We start from the raw sequence: 24,666 nt of genomic DNA, 5'->3' as shown, positions 1-24,666 counted from the left end.
CAGGGAACCAGTTCAATATTAGTGACGGGTGGTTTGTTCAGCTGGGTTTTACCATCAATCAATCCATCACGTGGCTTGTTGTCATTACTTCCCAATTATAACAAGGAGCAACACAGGGAGGCTGAGTGTTACAGACCCACTGGGTTTTGAAGGAGTCAAACTCCAACCTCCTATGATGAATCTCTTAATTCTGTACTAATTAATCTAACACTGCCAGCCTCTTTCAGAGAGAGGGGTAGAAAAATGCACATACATCTGTGTAGATAGCTGCCCCTTCCTACTTTGCTGAGGCCCCGGAAGGCTAACTTTTATCAGCTTCATCCCATCAGAAACTTCCTCGACTTTGGCTTCCTGTTGGGTTCAGCCAGCTGCAGTCCCCAGCAGGAGATAGGAGGGTAGAAGGATACTGAGTGAGGTTAGGAGATTTATTCCCAGTTCCCACCCTGCCAACTCACCTCAGGTTGACTTCATCTCTCTACCCAAGACCATAGGTCCTGTCAAGCCGTCTCTACCTTTGCTAGGGTAACCACTTCATCCCACTGCTCCTTGAGGCCTAGAGACCTGTTGCAGCTAGCCCCGGGGAACTATACCATCTCTTCCTTCCCACCCTTGCAAATAATTCCTTATTCAGCTCTCCTCATTTGTCCTGTGTGAGCATCATCTCTTTCCTGCTGGAATCCTGACTGATAAGGTACCTAGGGCCCCTTCTAGATCCACTTTTTACATCTACCAGAGTCCAGCCCAATACTTGGGGCACTTAAGGGTTCAATGAATAATCAATATTTCATGAATCAATGAATAAATGAGCCGTGAACCGTCCACCCTCACTTCTAGGCTGAGATCCAGTTTGGGAGCTTGTGCTAAAGTCAATGATATCACTCTCATGTCACTGACCAGATCGGGGGTCAGGGGATTCAGGAAGAGCTGGAACGTCCATGGCTCCAGTCTGTTCTGAGTTAGGAGGACACAGACTGTGTTCATTTGCAGCATTGTAATTTTTTTTTTTGTTTTAACATTGGATCAGAATCGGAAATCACCCCATGGGATGATGGCTGGGTGGAGTTTGGCTCTTTATTAGCCCCATTTGGGAGAAAGCTGTTTCCCACATTGTGGTCATAGTAGAGTTCTTGCAACAGACCACTGCAAAGGGAAATAACTGATAGCACAGCAGAGTCCTTTTCCTACTCCATGCGAGAAAGAATTGTGAGGGGCAATTCTTACATCTTCTCTTTGAATGCACTTTATTTGGGAAAACTGCCTTTGGATGAGGCCGAAGTTCCCCATTCTCTGTTTTATCTGCTTTTGCCCATTCCCAGCACCATGGTAACCTATTCTGCTAGGAAATGGGTGGCACGATCAAATTATTCAAGACCATCAAGTCTTTTCTGGTTTCATGATAAACTGTAAATAAGAAACAGATACAGGGAAGATACCAACGTGGGGTGAACGCTTTTCAAAAAAAGATAGTTGTTTAGGTTACTCTGCTAAACAGCAAAGATTAAGGAAAAATATCGTTTGTATGTCTGGGTATTTTATTGGTGTTTGCCGGAAAGCACTTCCACTATCCCACCTGCCTGATTCTTGTAGAGCAATAATGGGCCACCTGAATGGGACTGCCTTTGAATTGATGAGATAATGAAACATATTATATTGATAGAGTCTATAATGTGGGGGAAGGGAGAGGGTTTTGGCATCGCTTATCAAAATAAGATTGTACCCATTAACTGAAAACAAAATAAGAAGAATGTACCAATAAACTAGTCAAAGGAATGATGTAGACCATCCAGAGGATATTAACACAATCTAATGTGATTATTTTAAACTTTCTATTTGCAGAGAGAAGATATGGAAATTGGAATTTTTATTAGTCTTTCTGATGTAATGGTAAAATCAAAGGGTTATTTTTGACTTCGTTAGAAAATGAAGCAGTAGGTGAAATTTCTGACTTGTATGAAAGGAAATCTTTCACAGATGCCAGGGGGTTAGAAATGGGGAAAAAAATGAGAGAAGCTAAATGTCTGTTCTTTAAGTAGCAAAATGACCTGGAACCACGTTGTTTACTGCCTATATCTCCTCAATGAAAACACCCTAACATTGAGCCCTGGAATTCTCTCATACCTGTCCCAGTCTCAATTCTAAGCACACACACTTGTCAGAGCTGCCAGTCATCTGACAGCATATGACTGCTTAGAGCAAAAGACAGATATGGCAGGGGCTGGGGTCTTGCCTCCAAGGAGGGAGAGCAGGCAGTGTGCTGGCCGAAGACTGGGGGACACGCCGAGGGGAGAGCATCTGATGGCTGGAGGCCCCGCATTCGGATCCCAGTGTTCTCACACACTGGTACTCAGGGAAACTCAGGGAACAGCTTGCTCATCAGTGGTGCATTTACAAAACAGGGGGACTATGGGTTTTCTAAACTCCCTATAATGCAAGCGGCACCGCATGGAGGTTAGAAAGCACACATCCCGGGTTCTGATTCCTCCTCCCTTGGTTACCTGCTACGTGGAGTTGGGACCACTTAATCTATCTGAGCCTCTGTTTCCTCTGGACATGTAGGGGTTAATCACTACATAACATAGAGTTTGGTCTGTGGAAGGTACCACATATATCTTGGTTTATCATCATTATTACCATTATTAATTCTCAATCAGGAAAACAGTGTTATACAAGTAATACTCCATAAGCTGCAGGGAGACTAAACAGACTGTTCATGAAAAGGTTAAACCGAAAAGCATCCTATGTGCAATTATGAGAGTTAGAAGGGCTTTTATTTAAATGGGTAGAATTGCATTCCCCCTCAAATCCAAATGTTGATGCTCTTCCCCGCAGTGTGTCAGTATTCAACACTCTTTTGGAGATGAGGTCTGTACTGTGTAATCCAGTTAAAATGAGGTCATTAGGATGGGCCCTAGTCCAACTGATTAGGGTCCTTATAAAAAAGGGAAATGTGGACATACATGCATTGAGCAAAGACAGAGGAAAGGGCCCCAGGGAGAAGACAACCATCTAAAAGCCAAGGAATTCCAGCCTTGGCCAGTTGTGCTCAGTGGTTAGAGTGTCGGCCTATGGACCATAGGGTCACAGGTTCGATTCCTGGTCAAGGGCATGTACCTTGGTTGCAGGCTCAATCCCTGGCCCTGGTCAGGGCGTGTGTGGGAGGCAGCTCAGACTTAGAGATGAGGGATCACTATTTAGAAATGAGACCTCATATTCCTTGCTCCTCCATTTTGCAAATGCCCATCTCACACTCTGCTACCTGTCTGCACAGCTGGGTGTTCAGCAAGGGCTCTGACCCTGTCTGGCCCCCTCCCCTCCCTTCCCCTCCCCTCCCCTTTCCTCCCCTCTACTTCCTTGCCCTCCTCTCCCCTCTCCATTAAACAACAAGATAAATAACTTTTGTCCTGATTTCTCTTTTTAATGCATATGCTGGAGAAGAAATTATCATCTCTTTGGAAGGGAAGAATGGTTAGTCAGTCTGATATTGCTGTCATCTTAGAAGCTGGGCATGTTGACTTATTCATATATGGCCTTCTGTTTTCCCTGTCACTGGATGGACTTCTTCCATTGGTCTAGCCCAGGCAGCAGCGAGGAGACACAGAGTGAGATACCTGTGAAAACCTGGTACCTAATGAAGGGTTTTGTGCCACAGAATGGCAAATTCCTGTTGCCCAGTGCTAGGGGGTATAATGTTAGAGCAATGGAACCCTTTCATAAGGCTGAAGGGCTAAAAATAAAAATGTGCTGGAGAGTAATGTGCTACTTACAAGACTCGAAGGTTCTTGAGTCCAGCAAAGTCCATCTTGGTGATCCGAGTGATGTTATTTCTGTCCAGGTCACTGAAATGGAGAGAAAATTTGGGTAAGATTTTTTTCAGGTTACATTTATAGTCTATTCAACCCAGACTGGCTTGGACTGGAGGGATGTTGCTTGTCAAGAAGAAGGCAATTCTAATGATTAATGATATCCCCTGAGCATGCCCAACTAACCTTACGGGTATTGTATGGAATAAGCTATCCATTATGTCTGTAGCAGAGTTTGTTATATGTAGCTGCCTGGCTTCTGTTGCCCCTTCATCAGGTCAGAAATTTTTCTTTGGAAGCTCCCCACCCCCAACTCACAGATCACGTCATAGAAGTGGGGCTGAACCTTCGTCTCAGCTCCAGGGATAGCTCCTCACCAGGCCAGCATTATATGCATCTTTGCCCCCTCTGAGCACAGTCATTGTTTTAGGAATGCATACATGACTCAAATTCCCAGTGGGCTCTTCTGTACTGGGGCTGCTAAGCTGTTCAGCGCTGCCAGCAGCCATCTTCCCATGAAGACAGAGCATTCCAGAGTTAGGAGATAAAAAAGATTGATTTCTGGTACTATCCTACGAGGCTCTGGAGCCACACATGCCTGAAGCCGGACACCTCTGTATTTGGAGATTACGTGGAGCCACTCTATCCCATCCCTCTTACATTTTGACTTACAGTAGTTGGAGTTAAATTTGCCATCACCTGAAACCAGAAGAGTTTTGGTTGACTTTGATACCTAGCCAGGTACTTGTCTATTTCCCACCTAGTTTGAGGACTTCCCAAGGGCAAAGACCATATCCCATTTAACACCATAGCCCAATAAGGTAGATTGTGTGCCTGGCACAGAGTTAAGGTAACCTCGCTAATTTCCTACATTAGGTAACGACAGCTACATGGATTACTCCTGCCTTTGTAGGCTTAAGATCCTCAAAATGGTCCCAAAGAGAAGGATTTATCAGAGGAGAACTGAAGCATTATGGTGGCTTTGTTGGGGAGAAGGGAGTACCATGAGGGTAGGAAACTAGGATTAGGGAAAACAAAGTCAAGAATAAACCTATATAAATGTGTTCACTAAAACTATATAAGAAGACTGGACCAAAAAAGGACCATAAATAATGTTCTAATTCTTAATAATGAATGCTGAACAATGAATTCCTATTTTCCATGCCTTCCTTATGAGAAACTTTCCGGGGCTTTGGCCAAGTTAGAGCTTCAACAAGGTACCTGTAAACTATCTTGCTCTGCTTTCCTTAGAACATTCAGCTAAAAGGACATTTTCCAATAATGGGTTCCTATCTCCATGTTCTCTACAGCAGTCCCCCCTTTTCCCAGCATCACTTTCTGTAGTTTCAGTGGCCCGTGGTTAACTGCGATAAGAAAATACTAAATGGAAAATTCCAGAAATAAACAATGCATAAGTTTTAAATTGTGCACCACTCTGAGTAGTGTGATGGAATGTCACGCCTTCCCACTCCTTTCTGCCCAGGACGTGAATCATCCCTTTGTGCAGTGTAAATGCTACTGGCCCGTTAATCACTCAGCAGCCAACTCAGTTCGACTGCCATGGAATCACGGGGCTTGTGACCCTTATTCTACTTACTCATGGCCCCCAAAGCACGAATATTATGCTGGCAATTTGGATATGCCAAGAAAAGCCATAAAGTGCTTCCTCTGAGGTATAGAAAAAAGCAGTACACAGAGGGTGCAGTACTATCCATGATTTCAGGCATCCATAGGGGCCTGGAACATGTGCCCCGTGGATAAGGAGGGACCACGGCACTTCCTTTGTTTTCCCAGTCAGAGCCTGAGGTTGTCACCCTGCAGTCGGGCCTCAGTGAGACTTGTGAGATCTGCAGTTGCCTAAAAAGAATTTTTAGATTCTCGTACTTTGCAGGAGGAAAAACCAAGTTTGGGGAGGGGTTACTCTCCGGATATAGAAATAATACTGAAATAAACATGAAGTGGGTCCTTGAGGAACCTCACCTGGGAACTGCCCACGCCATCCAGTGTTCCACTATCTGAAATAGCCAAGTGGTTTCTGAACTAGCCTACAAGGGAGAAGGGCAGTGTGTGGACTCCTCAGAATACGGTGAGTGCTGACGAAGGAAGAGCAAGAACTGCACAGGGAAATAGAAAGGGGTTGCTCACGCAAAGATGAGGGACCAGCATGCAGACAGGGATCTGTGCGTGCTCATAATCGCCCTGAGTATTTTTCTCACCTCCCATCACAACTGGGATGGTTGTTTGGGGACCTTGACAACTGTGAATATGACAATGCAACTAAGGGTTTCATTACTGGGACACAGCATGGTATCTCAGCTAATGCCAGTGGCTGTGGCACCAATATTCTTCAATTAATTTTTATTACGTGAAGGGGGACAAAGTGTGCTGCTGAGATGCTGAGTACTTGGGGTTGGGTTATGATGGGGACTGTGGGGCTGCCGTGGGAACATAGTCAGTGTCTGGGAAGCAGCGCTTCAGAGGCAAGCAGCCCTGAGTGTGCTTGCCACATAATGCGTGACCTAAAGGCAGTTCACTGCATCTCTGAGGCTCAGTTTCTCCATCTGCCAAATGAGGGTGACAACCTTGACCTCAACAGTTTTTAAGAGGGTTAAATAAGATGATGCATGCATAGCGCTTATCTGACACTTGTTAAAGACTCAATCACGGCAGCTATTGTTACTATAATTAGTTGAACTGAATATCCCCACCTCCACTCAGAAATTTCAGTGCACCAAGAGCAGCTGACTGCCCCACCCCAAACTCTGTGCTTAGAGATGAATCTTGGGATCCTCAAGAGACTTGGTTTGCATGCTATCTTCCTACAGGTGAAAAGAGGGGGCATTTTGTGGTTGATAGGAAGGCAGCACCACGAGTGGCCCCTCACGCTGCCTCTCCCTCGAAGCATTTCTATGACACCTATTTCCATGGTTATTTCCATGGTAGCTTCTCCTCCCTGATCCATACAATACTGCCAGACTGCCAAGGAGAAGGTCAGGGAGCACATGGGCTTTGAGGTGAGACAGGTCAGGGTTCAAATCTCTGTCCACCCCCCAACTCCCAGTTCTGTGAGCTTGCATAATTCACTTAAATTCTCAGAGCCTCCGTGCTTTCTGTAACTCTCTCCTACTTGCAGACCTTGGAATGGTGAGACATAAGGAAGCCTGGATTGCAAACATGCCTGGTGAAAAATGGGAATTAACTAAACTGACACTGAGAAAAGGCTGCACTACTTCATGTGCCCAACCTTCCCCCAACCCCCATTGTCCCAATCCAGGCTCCTATGGACCCTTAGATTTCTCAGCCTTCGCCTTTAGCCTCTGAGGGAATCAGATCTCAGCCTAGGATGAGTTCTGAACCATCTGCAGGCATGGTCCCATCTGGAGTGATCCTGGATAGGGAAACCATTATAGTGTCTAGATGTGGGGTGGGGAAACGAAGTGGTTTTACAACATGTCTGCAAATGATTTCTTTGACAATAAGTGACTGCCTGGCTGTCTCTCAGAGCAACTGCATTGGAGCCCTGAGCTGCCACGTGAAAAGACCAGAAGACTATGCGGGGTGAGAGAGGGAGGGAGGGAAGGAAGAGAGGTAGAGATGGAACGAGGGAGGGAGGGAGGGAGGGAGGGAGGGAGGGAGAGAGGGAGGGAGGGAGGGAGGGAGGGAGGGAGGGATGCCTGAGGAGCCCTAGCTGCTCCAGCCCTGGCCGTTTGGATATTTCTAGCCTAGAGGTCAAGCACGTAAGGGCAGACACTTTGGTGATTCCAGCTGCAGCTACCATCTGGCGAGAACTTATGAAAAGCCAGATCACCCAGTTAAACGGCCTTGAGTTCCTGCCCACAGAAACTGTAGTAGAGAATACTAAAACGAGTGCTATGTCTAAACCACTAAGTGTTGGAATGATTTGTTTTGCAAAAAAATGGAAAGATGAAAGAGAAAGGAAAGCCACCTTCCAAATATTTAATTTAGCATTAACAATGGCCCTGCATTCACATGACTCTCACACGTCCTTTCTGAGGCTTGCCTGCCACCCTTGAAACTCTAAGTGTGGTCTTTATGGTCAGGGTTAACTCACAGGGGCTGAAGGCTCCCGTGTCATTCTAGGAATGAGGTGAGAATTGGCGCTGCTCTCAGGCTCTGAGGCGTAAGACTGCATAATGAGGGCTGCCCATCCCTCCAAGTGGGGCTTACGGTGCCATGGGAATCACCCTGGTGTTATACAGTAATCACAATGAGCGGGTGCCATTCATTCAACATTGTGGCAGACTGGCAAGTCGTCCACCAAACCAGCTCCCTCTGTCTGGTGCACACAGAGAGACTACATTTCTCAGCTTCCCTTGCAGGTTGGGGCAACTATGTAACTGAGTCCTCACAATTACATGGGCAGAAGCAATACATGCTGCCTTCAGGCCTTGGTCCATAAAACATCCTGCTCACCTTGGGCTGGAGTCAGTAGATCCAGTGGAGGACTCCACGAATCTGCTGACACCAGCCCCAAGGGGAGCAGATAGAAAGAGCCTGGGTCCCTGAATGACTGCATTGACAGAGACCTTCCCCCCCCATCGCCTCCCCATTTACCACATTAGACTTAGACATGTATAAGGCATAACTCTTAAGACACTGACATTTTGTGACTATTGGTTATAGCAGTCTACATTGACAAGTGGAATATTTTTGAGTCAGGAGCTCCTCATCCTTTTTTTCTTTCTTCTCTTTGCAACTGCTCTGAAAGGTAGGTATTAGTCATCCTCCAACAGATAAAAATACTGGAGATCAGCCTTAATAAGAGTTGATATTTGCTGGGCCCAAACTATGCACCAGGCATTGTGCTAAATAGTTTATGTTCATTCTCTCTTATCCAGACAGCAATCCTATGTGATAGGTACTATTATTATCCCATTTTTTTTACATGAGGAAACTGAAGCTTAGTCTCCCCCACCTACACCCCAACCTAGAAGATTTTACCAAAAAACCAAGTTGCCATGAGGTCACACAACCAATAAGCAGCAATGGCTGGGATATGAACTCAGGCTCTCTGGATGCAGAGGCCATGCTTTATATCACATCATGCTGCCCATCTGTAGCTGGAGTCTAAGCGTTTTCCACTGTGTCAGTTTAACAGCTGACAAAAAAAAAATAAAAATAGAACAGAATTCCCCATCCCTATGTCTTGAAGAAAGCAAAGGGGCACTCCCAGTGGCTTTGCTCTTCCCACTATGGCCAAGATGTCACACTTCCTAGTCTGTTGCCCAGGGAGCTGTGGGCCTGTGGGAGTGCTGAGCCCCTTTGTAAGCTCCAGGCAGAAATGCTTTCTTGCTATGTTTGCCAGTGTCTGATTTCTGCCATGTTCCTCATCATCTGCCATGTTGCCTCCATAAACAGGCATCACCATGGTAATCTCCTGCATTATTTTCCCCCATCCCGATCATAAATCATAAACCAACACTGTGACTTGCAGCTTTGTGGTATTTTCACATCTGTTTGACACCTTGGGTGGGGTGGAAGAGGAAGAAGAATTTAGAACAACATTGGAAAAAATGAAACAAAAATGTTCTAGGGTAGGCCACTGTCCCTATCTTGGCACATGTGTATCCATACCTTTCTTTTGATTCATTCTGTGGCATTCCAGCAAATTTTTTTTTTTTTTTGCTGTGGCACATGTGGGAAGGGGGAGCAGCAAAAATATCCCCTAGCGAAGCTATTAGCAGAGCGTGGAGAAAAGGGCTTCAATTGTAAACCCAGAAGATGTTGCAGAGGAAAGCAAGACATTTCTTCTTTCCTTCCGTCTGTTTTTCCTTCCTTCCTCTCCCTTTCTCCTCCTCACTTCTATCCTTTCTTTTTTTCTGACCATGCACCTTTATTAAACACTACTCTGGACCTGGCACTGTGATGGTAGCTAGGAATAGAGTGTTGAACAAATAAAGGGTTCCTTTCAGGGAACTTTTATTCTCCTGGTAAGAATGGCAGACAGATTCTAGGGTGCCCTCCCTCCTGGTATTACCACCCTGTGTAATCCCCACTCCTTGAGTGTGGTTAGGACTTGCTTTTTATCGATATAACACAGCAAAGGTGGTAGGATGTCACTTCTGTTATTATATCACACATGACTATAAAGCCTGTCTTGCTAGGGGACTCTCCCTTGCTACCTGTGATGAAGCAAATGGCTACTTTAGGGAAGCACTGAAGGAAGCCTCCACAGACAACCAACAAAGACCTAAGAATGACCAGCAAGAGCCCAAATCCCTCAGTCTAACAGGCTGCAAAGGACCAAATTCTGCCAACCATCTCAAGAGCTTGAACATGGATCTGTCCCCAGTTGAGCCTTCATATGAGACCTCAGTCCCAACCAACACTCAATTGCAGCTTTGTAAGACCCTGAAGGAGGTAGCTAAGGGCAAAGGCTGAAGGGAGAACTTTCCAAGTGGAGGACAGAATCATAAAGGTCCTGAGTAGAGAAAGCATTTAGAGGATCTGAGCAACAGAAAGGAAGTCAGGTACTGGAGCAGAATGTCATTAAATAGGATCACAGAGGCAGGTGGCACCCAGACTGTGGAGCATCCTTGAGGCAGACTTCAAGCTTTCAGCAATGAAAGGACAGAAGGGAAAAAGGGGTCAAGCAGGAAATGCCTGATTTAACAGACCTCAGCCTCTTTCTCCTGACATCAGACCTGCCCCCTGCAACCAGGTTCATTTCCCCCAATTGCCAATTTCTTTCACAGTGCAACAATAGGCAGGTGGGTCTCACTGCTGTTCTTAGCCTGTTTCACTTAATTCTTTCTTTTGGTCCATAGACATTTACTGACCACCTACCAGATTGGGGAACTGAGTTAGGCACTCCATCAACAAATATATTCCTGCTATTGGCTGGCTTCGAAAGCTACCAACATCCTTTCTCCATCCAAACCCTACCACTACATCATGGGTTGAATGGTGTTCCCCTATAAGGTGAAGTCCTAACTCCCGGTACCTGTGACTGTAACCCTGTTTGGAAATAGGACCTTTGTAGATGTAATCAGGTTAAAATAAGGCCATTAGGGTGGACACTAATCCAGCATGAGTGAAGTCCTCATAAGATGAAAAAAACAGACACACTGGGAGAACCATGCAATAGCAGAGATAGAGACTGGAGTGACAGAGCGGCAAGCCAGGGACTGCTGAGGACTGACAGCCACCACCAGAAGCTGGTAACACGCAGGGAAACACCCTCCCCTACAGACTTCAGAGCAAACATGGCCCTACTGCTCTTCAATTTCAGACTTTTAGCCCCTAAAACTATGACAAAATACATTTCTGTGTTTGAAGCCACCCAGTTTGTGGTTATTGGTTATGGCAGCCCCAGGAAACTGATACACTCTCTTTTCAGGCCTTGTGAGGCCTCCCAGCCTCCCCTCTGCAGCTTTCCCAGCCCCTCCATCCTCCGCCGATCTCTCTCTTCCCTGACCCTCTAAACTTCTGCATCATTTAGCCCCCACACAACCCCTTTCGGGCTTTCATCGCATTCCCTTCCACCTTGTGTGCTGCTGCCTGCTTCCTGTGTGTGTGCCTCATCTCCCAAAGGAGTGTGCAGCTCTGTGGAAGCCAAGACCACAGACTGTCCTCCCCTCCTGTCCTCCCAGACACCTCGGATAAAGTGAGGCCCCTTGAAGACACTCCGAGAAACATACATTAGTTTTCTCTGGATGCTGGGCAAAGAGTTTGGTTGTTTTTTTAAACATTTTACGTTTTGCTTATTGGTGATGGTTGGTATTTTCCACAGTAAATATATATTACTCATGAACCCTTCCCTCCCCACCACAAAATGTTGAAAATGTGTGAGCCAGTTGAAATAGGATTCTCCCCGTGGCTAGTAACGAGCCGAGCTACGGCCACTCAAGGCTCTGGAAATCTGGCCAAAGTGAGATGTTCCTTGGTAAGTCCGAGGGCAGTTCTTTGAAGCTGCTCAGACTGTCCTGCCCTATGGGTGTCTTCCTGCCCTTGCGTCCTCTCCCAGCCCAAAGGACTTGATGCCATCCCTCTTCCAGGATGGTGCAGAGGAAACAGCATGTGTTCAAGAACCTTCAAATTGCCATCCGCCAGGTCAGGCAGCCGCGTGTCCCTGCGGATCACCCTCACAGAGCTCCCGTCTCATGCTTTACCTCTCCCGACTTGCACAACAGGAGGCATCGTTTGACTGTTCTCTGACTTCTGCACTTCATTCTCATCCGTTACATAACCACATGCAAGTTCAAAAACACACGCATTCGGGAGAGAAATAACTGAGTTTGATTTAAAAAACTGGCTTCAGACTACCTCAGTTGTCTGGGAACTAAGCCTCCCTGGGCTAAATTTCTGGCTTGGCAACACGCTCGCATATATAAGTTTACACCTGCAAAAGTCTGCAGCCAGCGCTGTGCAGACTGCTACCTGTAGGGAGGAGAACGGTCCAGAGCGAGGGGCAACCTGGATAGATGGATGTGGTGGTGGTGAGGGCCCTGCAAGGAGGAGGGGTGGGCTGGGTCTCTGTTTTGACTGCTCTTTCTTTCAGGAGGGCTCCCTGCTGGCCTGCCTTGCTCATTCAATCCATGCTCTAGCAGGAAAGGGCATGCCTGAGGCATATCTAGCTCTTTGCTGGAGGCAGCAGAGTAGAACTTGCAAACTGGTGGCCCACAGGCCAATTCTGGCCTGCAGATGTGTTCAGTCTGGTTCTCAGTATGGGTTTAAGATCTGTAACTTAATTGCCAATTTGGGAGAATGTAACTTATAAATCTGGAATCCTGGATTGTCTCCCAAAAAAATTGGGGCTACTGTGAACTGGAGCTAAGAAGCAACTGCCCATTTTGGACAAGGCATGTGCTCTGTAGTCCACCAGTCCACCTGGTCTGCTTCCCTAACTGATGTACCTGCTTGGTCCTTACAGGCATGTCAGTTTGAGCTCCCTGCTCCAGAGCCCAATGTTTAAGAAAGCAGGCCTAAATCAGAGGGCCTAGACTCAAATCTTCGCAGTGGTGTGATTTGGGGCAGGTTCTTAACGCATCCCCAGGCTTCTCTTTCTTCATCTATAAAATGGGTATAACAGTAGCTAACTCCTAGGATGCTGTAAGGATTAAAGGACACGACAAAGTGACTCTAGAATGGCAACTTACTCCTTTCGGAGCAATGACCGCTAGGTAATGCCTATCAATCAAAAAAGTTCATCATTTTTTGTCGCACTTTATCAGGCTCTTCCAAACAATTCTCAGAAGGCCTGTTCTCAAAACCTTCCCTACACTGCATGTAGAGCACATGGAAATACGATTCTGCAAATCCCTGGAAGTCAGGAAACAGAAACCTCAGAGGAGACTGGGGTCAGCCTTTGGAAATGTGACAAGAAATATCAGGCGCATGGCACGACAGGACACTGCTATGTGTTCACCACACTACTGCGTTTTCCTCCTTGGTAAACAGCGAGATTAAATTTCCTGGTGCCCCTTGTAGCGAGGTGAGACTGATTTCTTTCCAAGCAAAACCATAGAACATCTCACACAGCATAATCCTTTCTTCCCCTTCCTTGTCTTCCTTGATAAGGGGCCACGTGTAAAAATGGTGGTATCCTAATGTGGAAGAAGCCTGGGTTCCGGAGGGATAGTGTGGAGTACAGACCACAACCATGACCCACACCAACAGCACTGCTTATATCTGGGTTTCTTTGTTCCTGAAACATAGCCTGGTTTGTGCTGACTGATGGCACATGGCTATACAGCAGAGTAGGAAAGAAAGGCCTAGGAGTTAAGCAATCATGATTTTTCTCTGTGCCACTTCTATCTCATAGCATGACCTTGGGAAAACTACCTGCCCCAATTTTAAAAGGTGGAAAATGTAATGACTGGTTCCCCAGGGTCAGAATCTCACTGACACTGAATTATTCCCCAGGATAATTCTCATAGGCTTTGAGGCCCATTAACAAACATTAAACTAAGCTTTAAAAAAAAAAAAAAGAAAGCCATCTAAGTTCTCATCAACAGAGGTACGGAACCTGCATCCTGCCCACATTAGGGTCTAAATTACTCCTCCTGCAGAATGAATAATTATTATGCGAGAGCCAACGTGTACGGGGTATTTATCTTGTGCTAAAAACGATGTTAAGCACTTCACATTCAGTGCCTCTTACAATCCTCACCACCAGCCTGTGAGGTAGGTGCTATTATTATTATTCCCATTTCGTGGAATGAGCAAATGGAAGCACAGGGAGATTGATACCCATGTCTATGGTCACAAGCTGATAATGACCAATGAGCATCTATATCCAGGCATTCAGGTGTCAGTGCCTGAGACTTTAGCAATCAACTTCAAGAAATAAATACAGCCGAAACCGGTTTGGCTCAGTGGATAGAGCGTTGGCCTGCGGACTGAAGGGTCCCGGGTTCGATTCCGGTCAAGGGCATGTACCTTGGTTGCGGGCACATCCCCAGTGGGAGGTGTGCAGGAGGCAGCTGATCGATGTTTCTCTCTCATCGATGTTTCTCGCTCTCTATCCCTCTCCCTTCCTCTCTGTAAAATATCAATAAAATATATTTTAAAAAAAATAATAATAAATAAATAAATACAGAGTCCTGAAGGACGAGAGACCAATTGACATGACCTAATCACACAATTTTTGTAACATACTAAAAATTTTAGCTAAACTAATAAACTCCAATTTCTCAGGCATCAGGGCCATATCTTATTTATATTTGAATCCTCAGGGTTCAGCACAATGCTTAGCACATAAAAGACATAATAAATATCTGTTGAATGACAGAATGATCTGGACCTGAGATTTTTTCTTTTTAAATATATGTTTTTATTGATTTCAGAGAGGAAGGGAGAAGGAGAGATAGAAACATTAATGATGAGAATCATTGATTGGCTGCCTCCTACATGCCCCACACTGGGGATCGAGCCTGCAACCCAGGCATGTGTCCCGACTGGGATTCAAACCATGACCTCCTGGTTCATAGGTCAACACTCAACCACTGAGCCATGCCGGCTGAGCTAAACCTGAGCTTTTTATTGATGGTTTTAACTGAGTTACATTTGTTCCTCATTGACCATGGCTTCAGATCCAAAGTCGATGTCCATATTTCATTTACACCAGTGAATCTGGGCAGCAGTTCGAACTAGAGTGACCACGTAATTTAACAGCCAAACTGCAATGCTTTGCACATCAAAGACTGCCTTTAATAATTATATCAGGAAAACAGGGAAAGTTAGAACTGTCCTGGGCAAATAGTGTTCCTTGTTAGAGCCACAAAATTCCCATGAGGTGAGTGGACAAACAAGGGGGCCTGTTCCCCATGTCCTTATTCTTATGGAGTGCCATCCCCCCTTTATGTCCGCTTTGATCAGACCACTTTCAAATCTATGCTGTTTGGCCCTGAATGGGTGGGTCATTTGGTGGGAGCACTGTCCTGCGCACCAAAAGGTTGCAGTTTCGATTCCCGGTCAGGGTACATACCTAGGTTGTGGGTTCAATCCCTGGGTGAGGTGCATACTCTCTCTCCCCCTTCCTCTCTAAAAATCAATAAAAACATATCCTCAGGTAAGAATTTTAAAAATGAAATAAAATCTATTCTTCTTGTAGGACACATCATGGTTGTCATTCTCTGAAAGGTGCAGGTCTCTAAGCCTGACCAGCCACGCAGCGCACACACCATTAACTGTTAATCTAGGTGCAGTAATCACTTTAAGAAAACAGGAAGGGGCAGCCCAAGGAATGCAATGGTTGCAGGAACATAAATATGGATTGCGTTGGAACAGACTACATACTTTGTATAAACACTAATAAAGTAAGTTCAGGCTGAGCTGTGACTTTAAAGGAAATTCTTCCCCGTAAACATGTCCTGCCATGCCCTAATAACTCTTTAATTTGATGCACATTTGGGAAGGATGATGCGAAGCAATCACAGAATAATGTTAAGGTCTGCTGCGAAGGAGGAGTGGTAGAGGGGATGTGATGCAACTTGGAGCTTCACCATCCGCCACAGAGTTGGCTTCTTTGCACATTTCACACATGGAGGGAATTTGCAGGAGTGACATGCAGGAAATCAGAGACAGGTCTTTGCAGGTTAAGCATAAGAAAATTCTGGATGTCATCTGATGGCGCCATATAAGACTCCTGGCTAGTAGTCAGTTTCTGGCCTGCCTCTGTTGGAAACAGCAAATGTGCCTTCACTTGCATGTGGACTCTCTGTTTCCTAGACCAGATTCTTCGAATTTCAACTAGACTAGAAGCTCCTTAAGAGCAGATAAAACTTCTTACACATCAAATGTCTTATGCCCTGGCTGACACAACCTCATGCACCTGTGAGAAGGCAGAATGGCACAGTTGATGACAATAGACCAAAGGCTGCAGCACCAACCAAGGCTCAGGGCCAGTTCCTGACTCACCAATATTGTGGTTTGGGTGAGCCGCTCTTCTCATCTGCAAAATGGGGTAATAGCACTTGCTGAACCTCGGAGAGTTTCTGAGATGATCAAATGAAGTGTTATTAGATAAAAGGCTTTAGAAATTAAGTAAGAGTTATACAACTGTAGGAAGTTATTACTGCTGGGAAAGTATAATAATGATGAACAATAACAGTAAAACAGTTTTGCCATGTATCGAGGTCTCATGATTTATCAGGCACTTCTCATCTCCTTTGAGTTGTTAACATTCCTATGAGGTGTATACTATTATTATCTCCATTTGACAGGAACTGAGGTCCTGAGAGATTAAGTAACTTTCCCTATTTACACATCTTCTATGATCCACAGGGAAATGATTCTAGAGAACAGGGCTGGATTGGCATGGCTCCATGCTTTTTGCTCCTATAGCTCCCAGGGAATTGAAAGAACTAATTGTCTACTTTCTTATGAGCACCTGGATGGCAAGCACAGTGTGGAAGCCCCCTCCACATATGCAGCAAAGGAGTGAGGAGTTAAGGCTCTTCAACGTAAAGGGCTGTAGTGTCTTCCTCTCCCAACCACTCTTCTTTATACCAGCTCTTAGCATCCATGCCCAGCCGCATTTGGCCAAGGACACAGCTGATGCTGACTTTTGTCCAGGTGTATGGAACTGGTCCCTCAACCCATCATGGTTCTGCACCTGCACCAAGGTGAGAAGCTTCAGCCTTGATCCCTGGCCGCCTGGAAGTGTATCCCAAGTGGCTCGTCCATCCAGGCAGGGCCCTGTGCCCACTAAGCTCATTCCAAGCACCATCCCTTTGCTTGGGCAAGGCTCCCATTTGTAATGCCCTCTCCCACGGAATAAAATGATCTGCAGCTGTCAGGAAGCTTGCCTGGGGAGTGGGGTCCCACCTCAGTAACGTGCTGAAGAAGGAGGGCTGGAAAGGAAGACAATATCTGTATAGTGAGACACTGGATCAGGATGGACCCACCAACCCCATTCAGGTGGAAGCCACTGCCTTCATCTGACACTGATAATAGGCCAAGGGATAGGGATCATGGAGAGAGGGAGGGAGGGAGGGAGGGAGGGAGGGAGAGAGAGAGAGAGAGAGAGAGACACTGTATGATTCTTGGACCAGTTCTGCATGTCCAGACCAGAGAAAGGCAGCCCTCCCTTTCATCATTCGTGAAACCATATCTTGCTTATTATGACAATTTAAAAAACTTCTCTGATTATTCCTTTGAGAATCCAATTTGTTTCCTTTGTAAAGAGGAAACAATTCTCTTCTCAGTTTGGGAGGTGGGGACATTCCATTTATCTTCAGGGGGGAAATCTGTTTCCCATTACAAATCACGTCTGTAGGTCTATTTGCAAAGAATAAATCTCTACACTTTCTGTGGAAAAAGAAATTCTCTCTTCCCTCTCCCACAAACATTTGTGAAGACCCACAAGCGGGAGGCTCCTGCTCTCTTCGGAGCCATTGTGACAAAGATAGAATTTCCGTCCCTTGCTCGGAGCAAGGGCAACTTTTGGCTCTTCTGAAAATCAGCAGTATCCCCAGGTCATCCAGCATACCTGTGAGAGCTGCCACAGAGTTCTCATTAAATCAGCATTTAGGGATGGAGACTGACTGCCAAGACCAAGGTCCTGGGAAGACATGGATTAAACACACGACCCTCCAAATCCCTGGGCTCTAGGACCAGAGTCAGTAAACTGCCTGATTTTGTAGAGACTACAAGCTAAGAATGGTTTTTATGTTTTTAAATGGTAGAAGAACCTCAGAAGACTAATATTTCATGACACAAAAAGTATATGAAATTCAAATTTAAGTCCCCATAAATAGTTTTCATGGAACACAGCCATGTTCATCTGTTTATAGACTGACTATGGCTGCTTTCATGCTATCTGGGCAGAGTTGAATAGTTGCGGCTGAGACCGTATGATCCCCAGAGCCTAAATATTTACTGTGTGATTTGCTGACCTCTGATCTAGTAGCGTTTATAGTCCACTAGGGTCAAAAACAAGAAATGACAGTATTATAACTGTTTGTCTTCCCCCCCAATTCAGATGTTGAAGCCCCAATGTGATGGTGTTTGGAGGAATGGCTTTGGGGAGGTAATTCAGTTTAGATGAGGTCATGAGATTGGAGCCTCAGGATGTGATGTGATGTGTCCTTATAAGAAGGAGAGACACCAGAGCACTCTCTCCATCATGAGGACACAGAGAGAAGGCGGCTGTCTGTAAGCCAGGAAAAGAGGTCTCACCAGAGCTCAACCATGCTGGCACCTCGATCACAGATGTCCAGCCTCCAGAACTATGAGAAATAGGTATCTGTTGTTTAGCCCACCCAGTCAGCAGTATCTATAATAATAAAAGCATAATATGCTAATTAGACTGGACAGCCGAACGACCTTCTGGCCGTCCTTCCAGACGACCTTCCAGATGAAGCTGTGGCGGTGGGGGAGAGGCAGAGGCAGCCGCCACAATGGGCAGAGGCCAAGGCAGAGGTGGTTAGGGGCGATCAGGCAGGAAGGCAAGCAGTTATGGGCGAGGCAGGCATACAGAGGGGTTAGGGGTGATCAGGCAGGCAGGCAGATGAGCAATTAGGAGTCAGCAGTGCCGGATTTCAAGAGGGATGTCCAATTGCTGGTTTAGGCCAGATTCCTGTGGGATTGGACCTAAACTGGCAGTGGGACATCCCCTGAGGGGTCCCGGATTGCGAGAGGGTGCAGGCCTGGCTGAGCCACCCCCACCCCTGCATGAATTTCATGCACCAGGCCTCTAGTTTTGTTATAACAGACTGAGCTAACTAAGACAGGCAGTAATCACAGAAATAAGAATAATAAAAACCACAACATTAATATGGAAGGTGATGCATGCGTAATGGTTAAGTGTCAGTACCAGGGTCACACTAAAGCTTACTGTGCACTTGGTAGCCTGACCTAGTGTCATGATTTGGGAAGTTATTTAAATTCCCTTGCCCTCTACTTCCCTATTGGAAAAAGAGATAATCACAATGTCCTCCTCCCTGAGTTGGGCTGAGAATTAATCAAGTTTTTACATGCCAACATGATAGAACAATGCTGAGCCCATAGGTGCTCACTACTCTTTGCTCTTCTTATTACTAGCCCTGCTGCTTGTACAACTCCAGGGGACATTTTTCAAGAGATAAGGTACAAATAGAACATATCATATGCAGTGCATAGTGGCTCAGAAGTTCAGCAACATGGTGGACCTGGTTCTTGCTAATATGACAATGATGTCTGCACAGAGTTTTCAGCAAAGTGGGGGAGCAGACACACCATTCCAGATGGAGCAGGCAAATCCCAGGTATTTTTATTGCCACATCATTCACTCTATCATTATGAAAGAGACTCAAGAATAAAATGTCAAATGAGCCGTGGGGACTCCAGCCCAGACCCTCAATCTCTATGCGTGTCTTTCTCCCTGCCCACAGCCCCTGCTCAGTCATCCTGGGGTGGGTCTCCAATACCCTTTCCTGCGATTACACCTTGCTCCTGATCCCTCAAAATCTCAGGCTGTGGGCTATTTTAAGCCCAAATTAAAGACTCCTCTCTCCTGAATGGCTGCAATTTCAGTCTGTGGTTTGTTCACTCTGACGTGGCTTGGGGCCTTGGCTCTGGTGTGTGGGGCACTGCAAAGGGGGAAATTGTTTTAGGAAGAAGGCAAGGGGCTTTGCAGAAACCATTTCACTGCAACACACTGTGGGAAACACAAGCACATGGACGGACAAATGAAAAGAAGACAACAGTGAGAGAGTCCCATACATCTGGAGAAGGATGACACCACATCAGAAGGAAGAATTAGAAGCTATGTTGTGCTTCAAATTCCGTATAAAGAGACTTGCCACTTTAATTCCATGAGGCCAAGTCTGCGTTTCTTGGTCAGCCTCCGGAAGAAAGAGCCTTTGAGGCTGAAACAGGCCTCTATATCTACAGAAACCTCGCCATGCACCCTAGCATTGCAGGGTTGAGCTTGAGAGTTGAGACGATAGGCAAAGCCTCCCGGGCCTGCCCCTGGAAAATCTGGACCCACAGTCCAGTGATGGGCAAATGAGCATCACTGGACTAAATAACGTAAGTGAGGGCAGATGAAGACCAGAAAGAAACAGGGTGGGAGCAGGGCAGAAGCCCACCAAGCTCTCCATGTCAACATTCTTTATCTAAGCTGGAGGAAGACTGGGACAAGAGTGCTCAGGTTCCCACCCCGTTCTTTCTCTCTGTTCCTCACTTCTCATGTTTCTAAAGGGACAGAAAGGAAGAGAGGAGCTTCAAGTCATACTTGGAAGGCAGAGTCACTACAATTTCTTCCTATAGCATCTGCAGCCTCGTCAGAAGCCCACACTGACCCACCAGCCCAGGTGAATTCCCAATTTGGCTAGCTTCATTCTGGAAGCCCCCTTAGATGCTCAAGGTGGGCTTCTTAATCAGCAATGCAGATGAAGCTGGTTCGGGAAGAGCACATCTCCAGGATCATGAGTCCATTCTGGGCTTTGATTCTTTAGACCTTCACATAGCCACGAGGGATCCTGAAGCCCTTTAGCTAAATGTTTACCATCCTAAGTGGCTAAAAGTAGGTGTCACATTGGCTGCCCACCATTGAGACCTGTTGTACAGGCCCTGCTTTTTTGGCTTAGCAAAGAGGGTTTTTAAAAACGACTTTTGGCTCAGCATGTGGTCCCAGTCACTATGGACCCTATTAGCCCCATCACTTCCTATAGTTTCATAGGCAGCCCACTTCACCTATTTATATTACCAGTCTGGCCTAAGTAGGTGACTGAATTTGACTCCCCACTTTATAATAATGACCAAATGCTTTCCCACCTAGTAAAAAAGATGTGTTGGGAAAGAAACTGAGTCTTATGTACCAGTTCTTGCTCCAGTGCCCAGAACAGTGCCTTACCCAAAACTACTTCTCAAACAACAGTGAACAATTTGAATGTACGAATGTGATCATACCTCTTACACACACCTTCTGAGACCACGTGAGAAGAGAGAAGAGAAGGAAAGGGAATGAGAATTACTCACCCAACCCTCTCTCTAGGTGACTTGATCCTGCAAGTCTACTGAAGCACACCCCAACTGCCCAGAGACAAATTGATGGAGATAGCTGTAGGTGAGCCAAACCTTGGCTCCAATAAAATTGAGAACAGCTGGCACCTCTGAATACCCTGATCCCTGGGGGCCTGGGCTGAATGCACTCGGGTAAGTACCAGCCCTTTCCCCTTTTGCTTCTTGTCATGCTTAATTACACCAGGATTGTGCTGAGTCAAGCAACCTGCTGGGGTAGGGGCCCAGGCATGACCTTTCCCATTGCTCTCAGCCAGCTCATGGGTCTCAAGTAGCCGTGTGCATTTCCACCAAGAAACCCAAGAATACTCAGTGCCAATGCACATGATGCCAAATGCTAAACCCCACACCTCAGTCTCTGGGAGAATGGCCCCTTCTAAACTGAGGGTGAACAAAAGAGCCTTGCAGCAGCCACACCACCTGCATTCAGCCTACCACATCCTGCCTTCTGCCCTGAAACTGAGCCCCCTTGGCTTTGCAATGTGGCAACCAGCAGTCGGCCAAAGGCAGGCATAGGAGAGGAAGGCAGGCATGCTCAATGCTCTCACCTGCCCTCTGGCTTTGCCAAGTTTTTAACCAAGGCTTGACTTCCAATCCCTGAACCATCACCCTAAAGGCAGAGATGCTCACTCTGCACCACTCAAGAAGGAGCACATAGCCCTGCACTTCTCCACACACAGGTGCACCCCTATGCATGTACTTATGCGCCTCTGTAAATGTGCGAGAGAAAAGCATGCAGCCAAATGTTCTAGATTAGGGTTTTCATCTTCAGCTGCTCTCCAGAATCACCAGGGGCCTGTAATGTCTTGCTGCTCAGACCACACTCCAAAGCAGCAATATCAGAATCTCTAGGTGTAAAATATCAGGCATCAATATTATTTTAAAGCTCCCCAGGTGATTCCAATGTGCAGCTAGGATTGAGAATCATTGCTGTAGGTGAACTGAAAGCCCTGGAAAACTGAGGCTGAGCTTCTAAGCTGGAACTGGGCTCAAGATATCAGGCAGACCTGGAAACTGTTGACCACCGAGCCACGAAGTGATATTCATTCTACAAACACTACTGAACACCAACTATATACTAGGCCCTCTCCAAGGTTTCTAGAGATTGTTTTAAGAGCTGTTCTTCCAGAGATCAACTGGCTTGCCATTTAGGTCTTAGCAAGGTTGGCCTCTGAATCAAGCAACCAACCAGTGGACACTTACCTAACACCCAGTAGGTGCAAAGCTCTTCAAAAGGGCTAAGAAGTATTAGATGAAATTCCTGCCCCCCAGGAATTTAAACCCTAAATGGAAAAGCCTAAGAATCTGCACACTGAGAAATAAAAACACAACATAATACATAAAGGAGAAATAAATGTGCAATTTAAAAATTCAAAATTACAAACTCATATCAAACAACAATGTTGTGCCAGGCATTGTATAATACCAGAGGAAAATAAAGAGAGGATCCCTGTGCTCAAAGAGCTTGGGCTAGAGCAGTGGGTCCCAGAGTGGGTTCCCCCAGCCAGCATCATCAGCACTATCTGGAAACTTGATAAAAACGTGTATTTTTGTGCCTTATCCCAACCTACTGAATCAGAGCCAGTGGAGACAGGGCCCGTCAATCTGTGTTTTACAAGGCCTCTTGGTGATTCTGATACCTGCTCAGGTTTGGAAACCACTGGTCTGGAAGACTAATTAATATCACAGGAGTTGGAAAAGGGAAGACACATTTCCTTGGGTCTAGGGTTGATGGAAGCCTTGTAGGATTTGAATCTGGGTTCTGACATAATTTGGGGAACCTTAGATAACTATTTTAACCTCCTTATAGCCTCTACTTGGTCAACTGTAAAGTAGTAATAAGCAGAATGAGGTAATGAGGTCTACCATGTAAAGTCGTATGATGAGCACGTAGGATAATGTGTTCCAGTCACCAGGGCAGTGCCTGGGGCCTGGTAAGTAAACTCAGTCATAATACAGGGGAGCTGTTCAGCTAATGAATGTTACTGCATGAATGAGTGAACTAATTAATGCATGACGGATGGGGGCTGGATTTGGCAAACCTGGAAGAGCAGCGAAGAATGAGAACTTCATTCAATGGGCAAATGGGGGGATGTTCAAGGTAAGAAAAGGGTTTCTCAGATGAGGGTTCAGAACACCTGGCAGATCTCGAGACTGGCATCTTCCTGGCTCTGCCTCCACAGCCTCCTCAAGGAAGGCTTTCCTGCCACAGCAGCCAGTGTGTTGGTTATGCACCTGGGCTCTGGAGTAAGACTGTCTGGGTTCAAGTATTTGCTAGTTGAGTGATCTTGGGTGAGTGATTTAACCTTATTAAGCCTTAGTTTTCTCTTCTGAAAAATGGATATATATATAGATATAGATATAGATATAGGTATATAGATATAGATATAGATATATAATATATATATCTATATATATATATATAATGAGTGATATATATAATAGTGATGAGTGATCTCTAATCATTAGCTCTTTGTATCATGGCACACAGCTGGTTGCTACCCTGACCTCTGCTAAATTGTGGGTTGCAGGGATTTTTCAAGCACACCAGCATTAGTACACTCTGGTGCCAGGTCCAAAGAACAAAGTGACTATTTGATTTCCTCCTAACAGCAGTAGCTGCCAAGTACTGGGCAGCTGCCTATGTGCAGGTTATGTGCAGGTGCTTCACATTTATACATGTACACATGAACCCTGGACACAGGTATCACTGTGCCCATTTAACAGATGAGGAAACTGGAGTTTAGTGACTCATCAAAGTTATAAATTCTCAAGTGTCAAAGCCTGGGTTCAGATTTAGCCCTAATTCCAAACCCATGGTCATTCTACTACCATAAACCCACCCCCAGGTTCCACCCAGAAGGTATAACTCAGCACTCTGAGTCAGGAAGAGGCAAGTCACAGGTGGCCTGGGGACAGGATGGACAGGAGGGTGGACCCTGCAGGAGATCAGGCTCCTGGATTCTAAGACTGCTTCCCCCCTTGCTAATAATGATTAAGTATGCATATTGCATATGTGTGTGTTGATCGAGGGAGGATTGTGGAAGTGAGGGCAGGCAAAGACTTTCCTTCCCAATCCTAAAATAATTATCAAACCTAAAAACAGAGGGAGAACAACTGAATAAAACAAAAAATTCACATCCGCTTTTAGAAATCATTTTCTTCCTCTAAAAGAAGCATTCTGGCCTGTGAAATGATACAGCAAGACGAGCCCCTTTTATCTCCTCCTAGGTCTATTTCCTTAAATGCCAAATTGTCTTCTCTCTTTTCCTCCCAGATACCAGCTGTGATTCTGTTAATGTCCAAGGAGATCTGTAGACCCACAATGCCTCTTCCTGAAGATTTGAACTGTGTTGTCACTAAATGGAGAGAGATGTGGCTGGCTTCCTGTCTTCCC

The 24,666-nt window shown here is 45.8% G+C and overlaps 1 protein-coding gene across 1 annotated transcript in view; it reads right to left on the bottom strand.

Moving 5' to 3' along the window:
• The window catches only part of SLIT3 (slit guidance ligand 3), a 560,992-nt gene that overhangs the window by 512,653 nt on the left and 23,673 nt on the right, over nt 1-24,666 (bottom strand). Inside the window, exon 2 of the mRNA XM_080675632.1 lies at nt 3,765-3,836. Coding sequence (XP_080531758.1) covers nt 3,765-3,836 — 72 coding nt within the window. The remainder of the gene's footprint in view (nt 1-3,764; nt 3,837-24,666) is intronic.

The sequence above is a fragment of the Plecotus auritus genome (assembly GCF_963455305.1).
Source record: "Plecotus auritus genome assembly, chromosome: 6".
Lineage (NCBI taxonomy): Eukaryota > Metazoa > Chordata > Mammalia > Chiroptera > Vespertilionidae > Plecotus > Plecotus auritus.
This window is presented reverse-complemented; position numbering and strand designations above follow the sequence as displayed.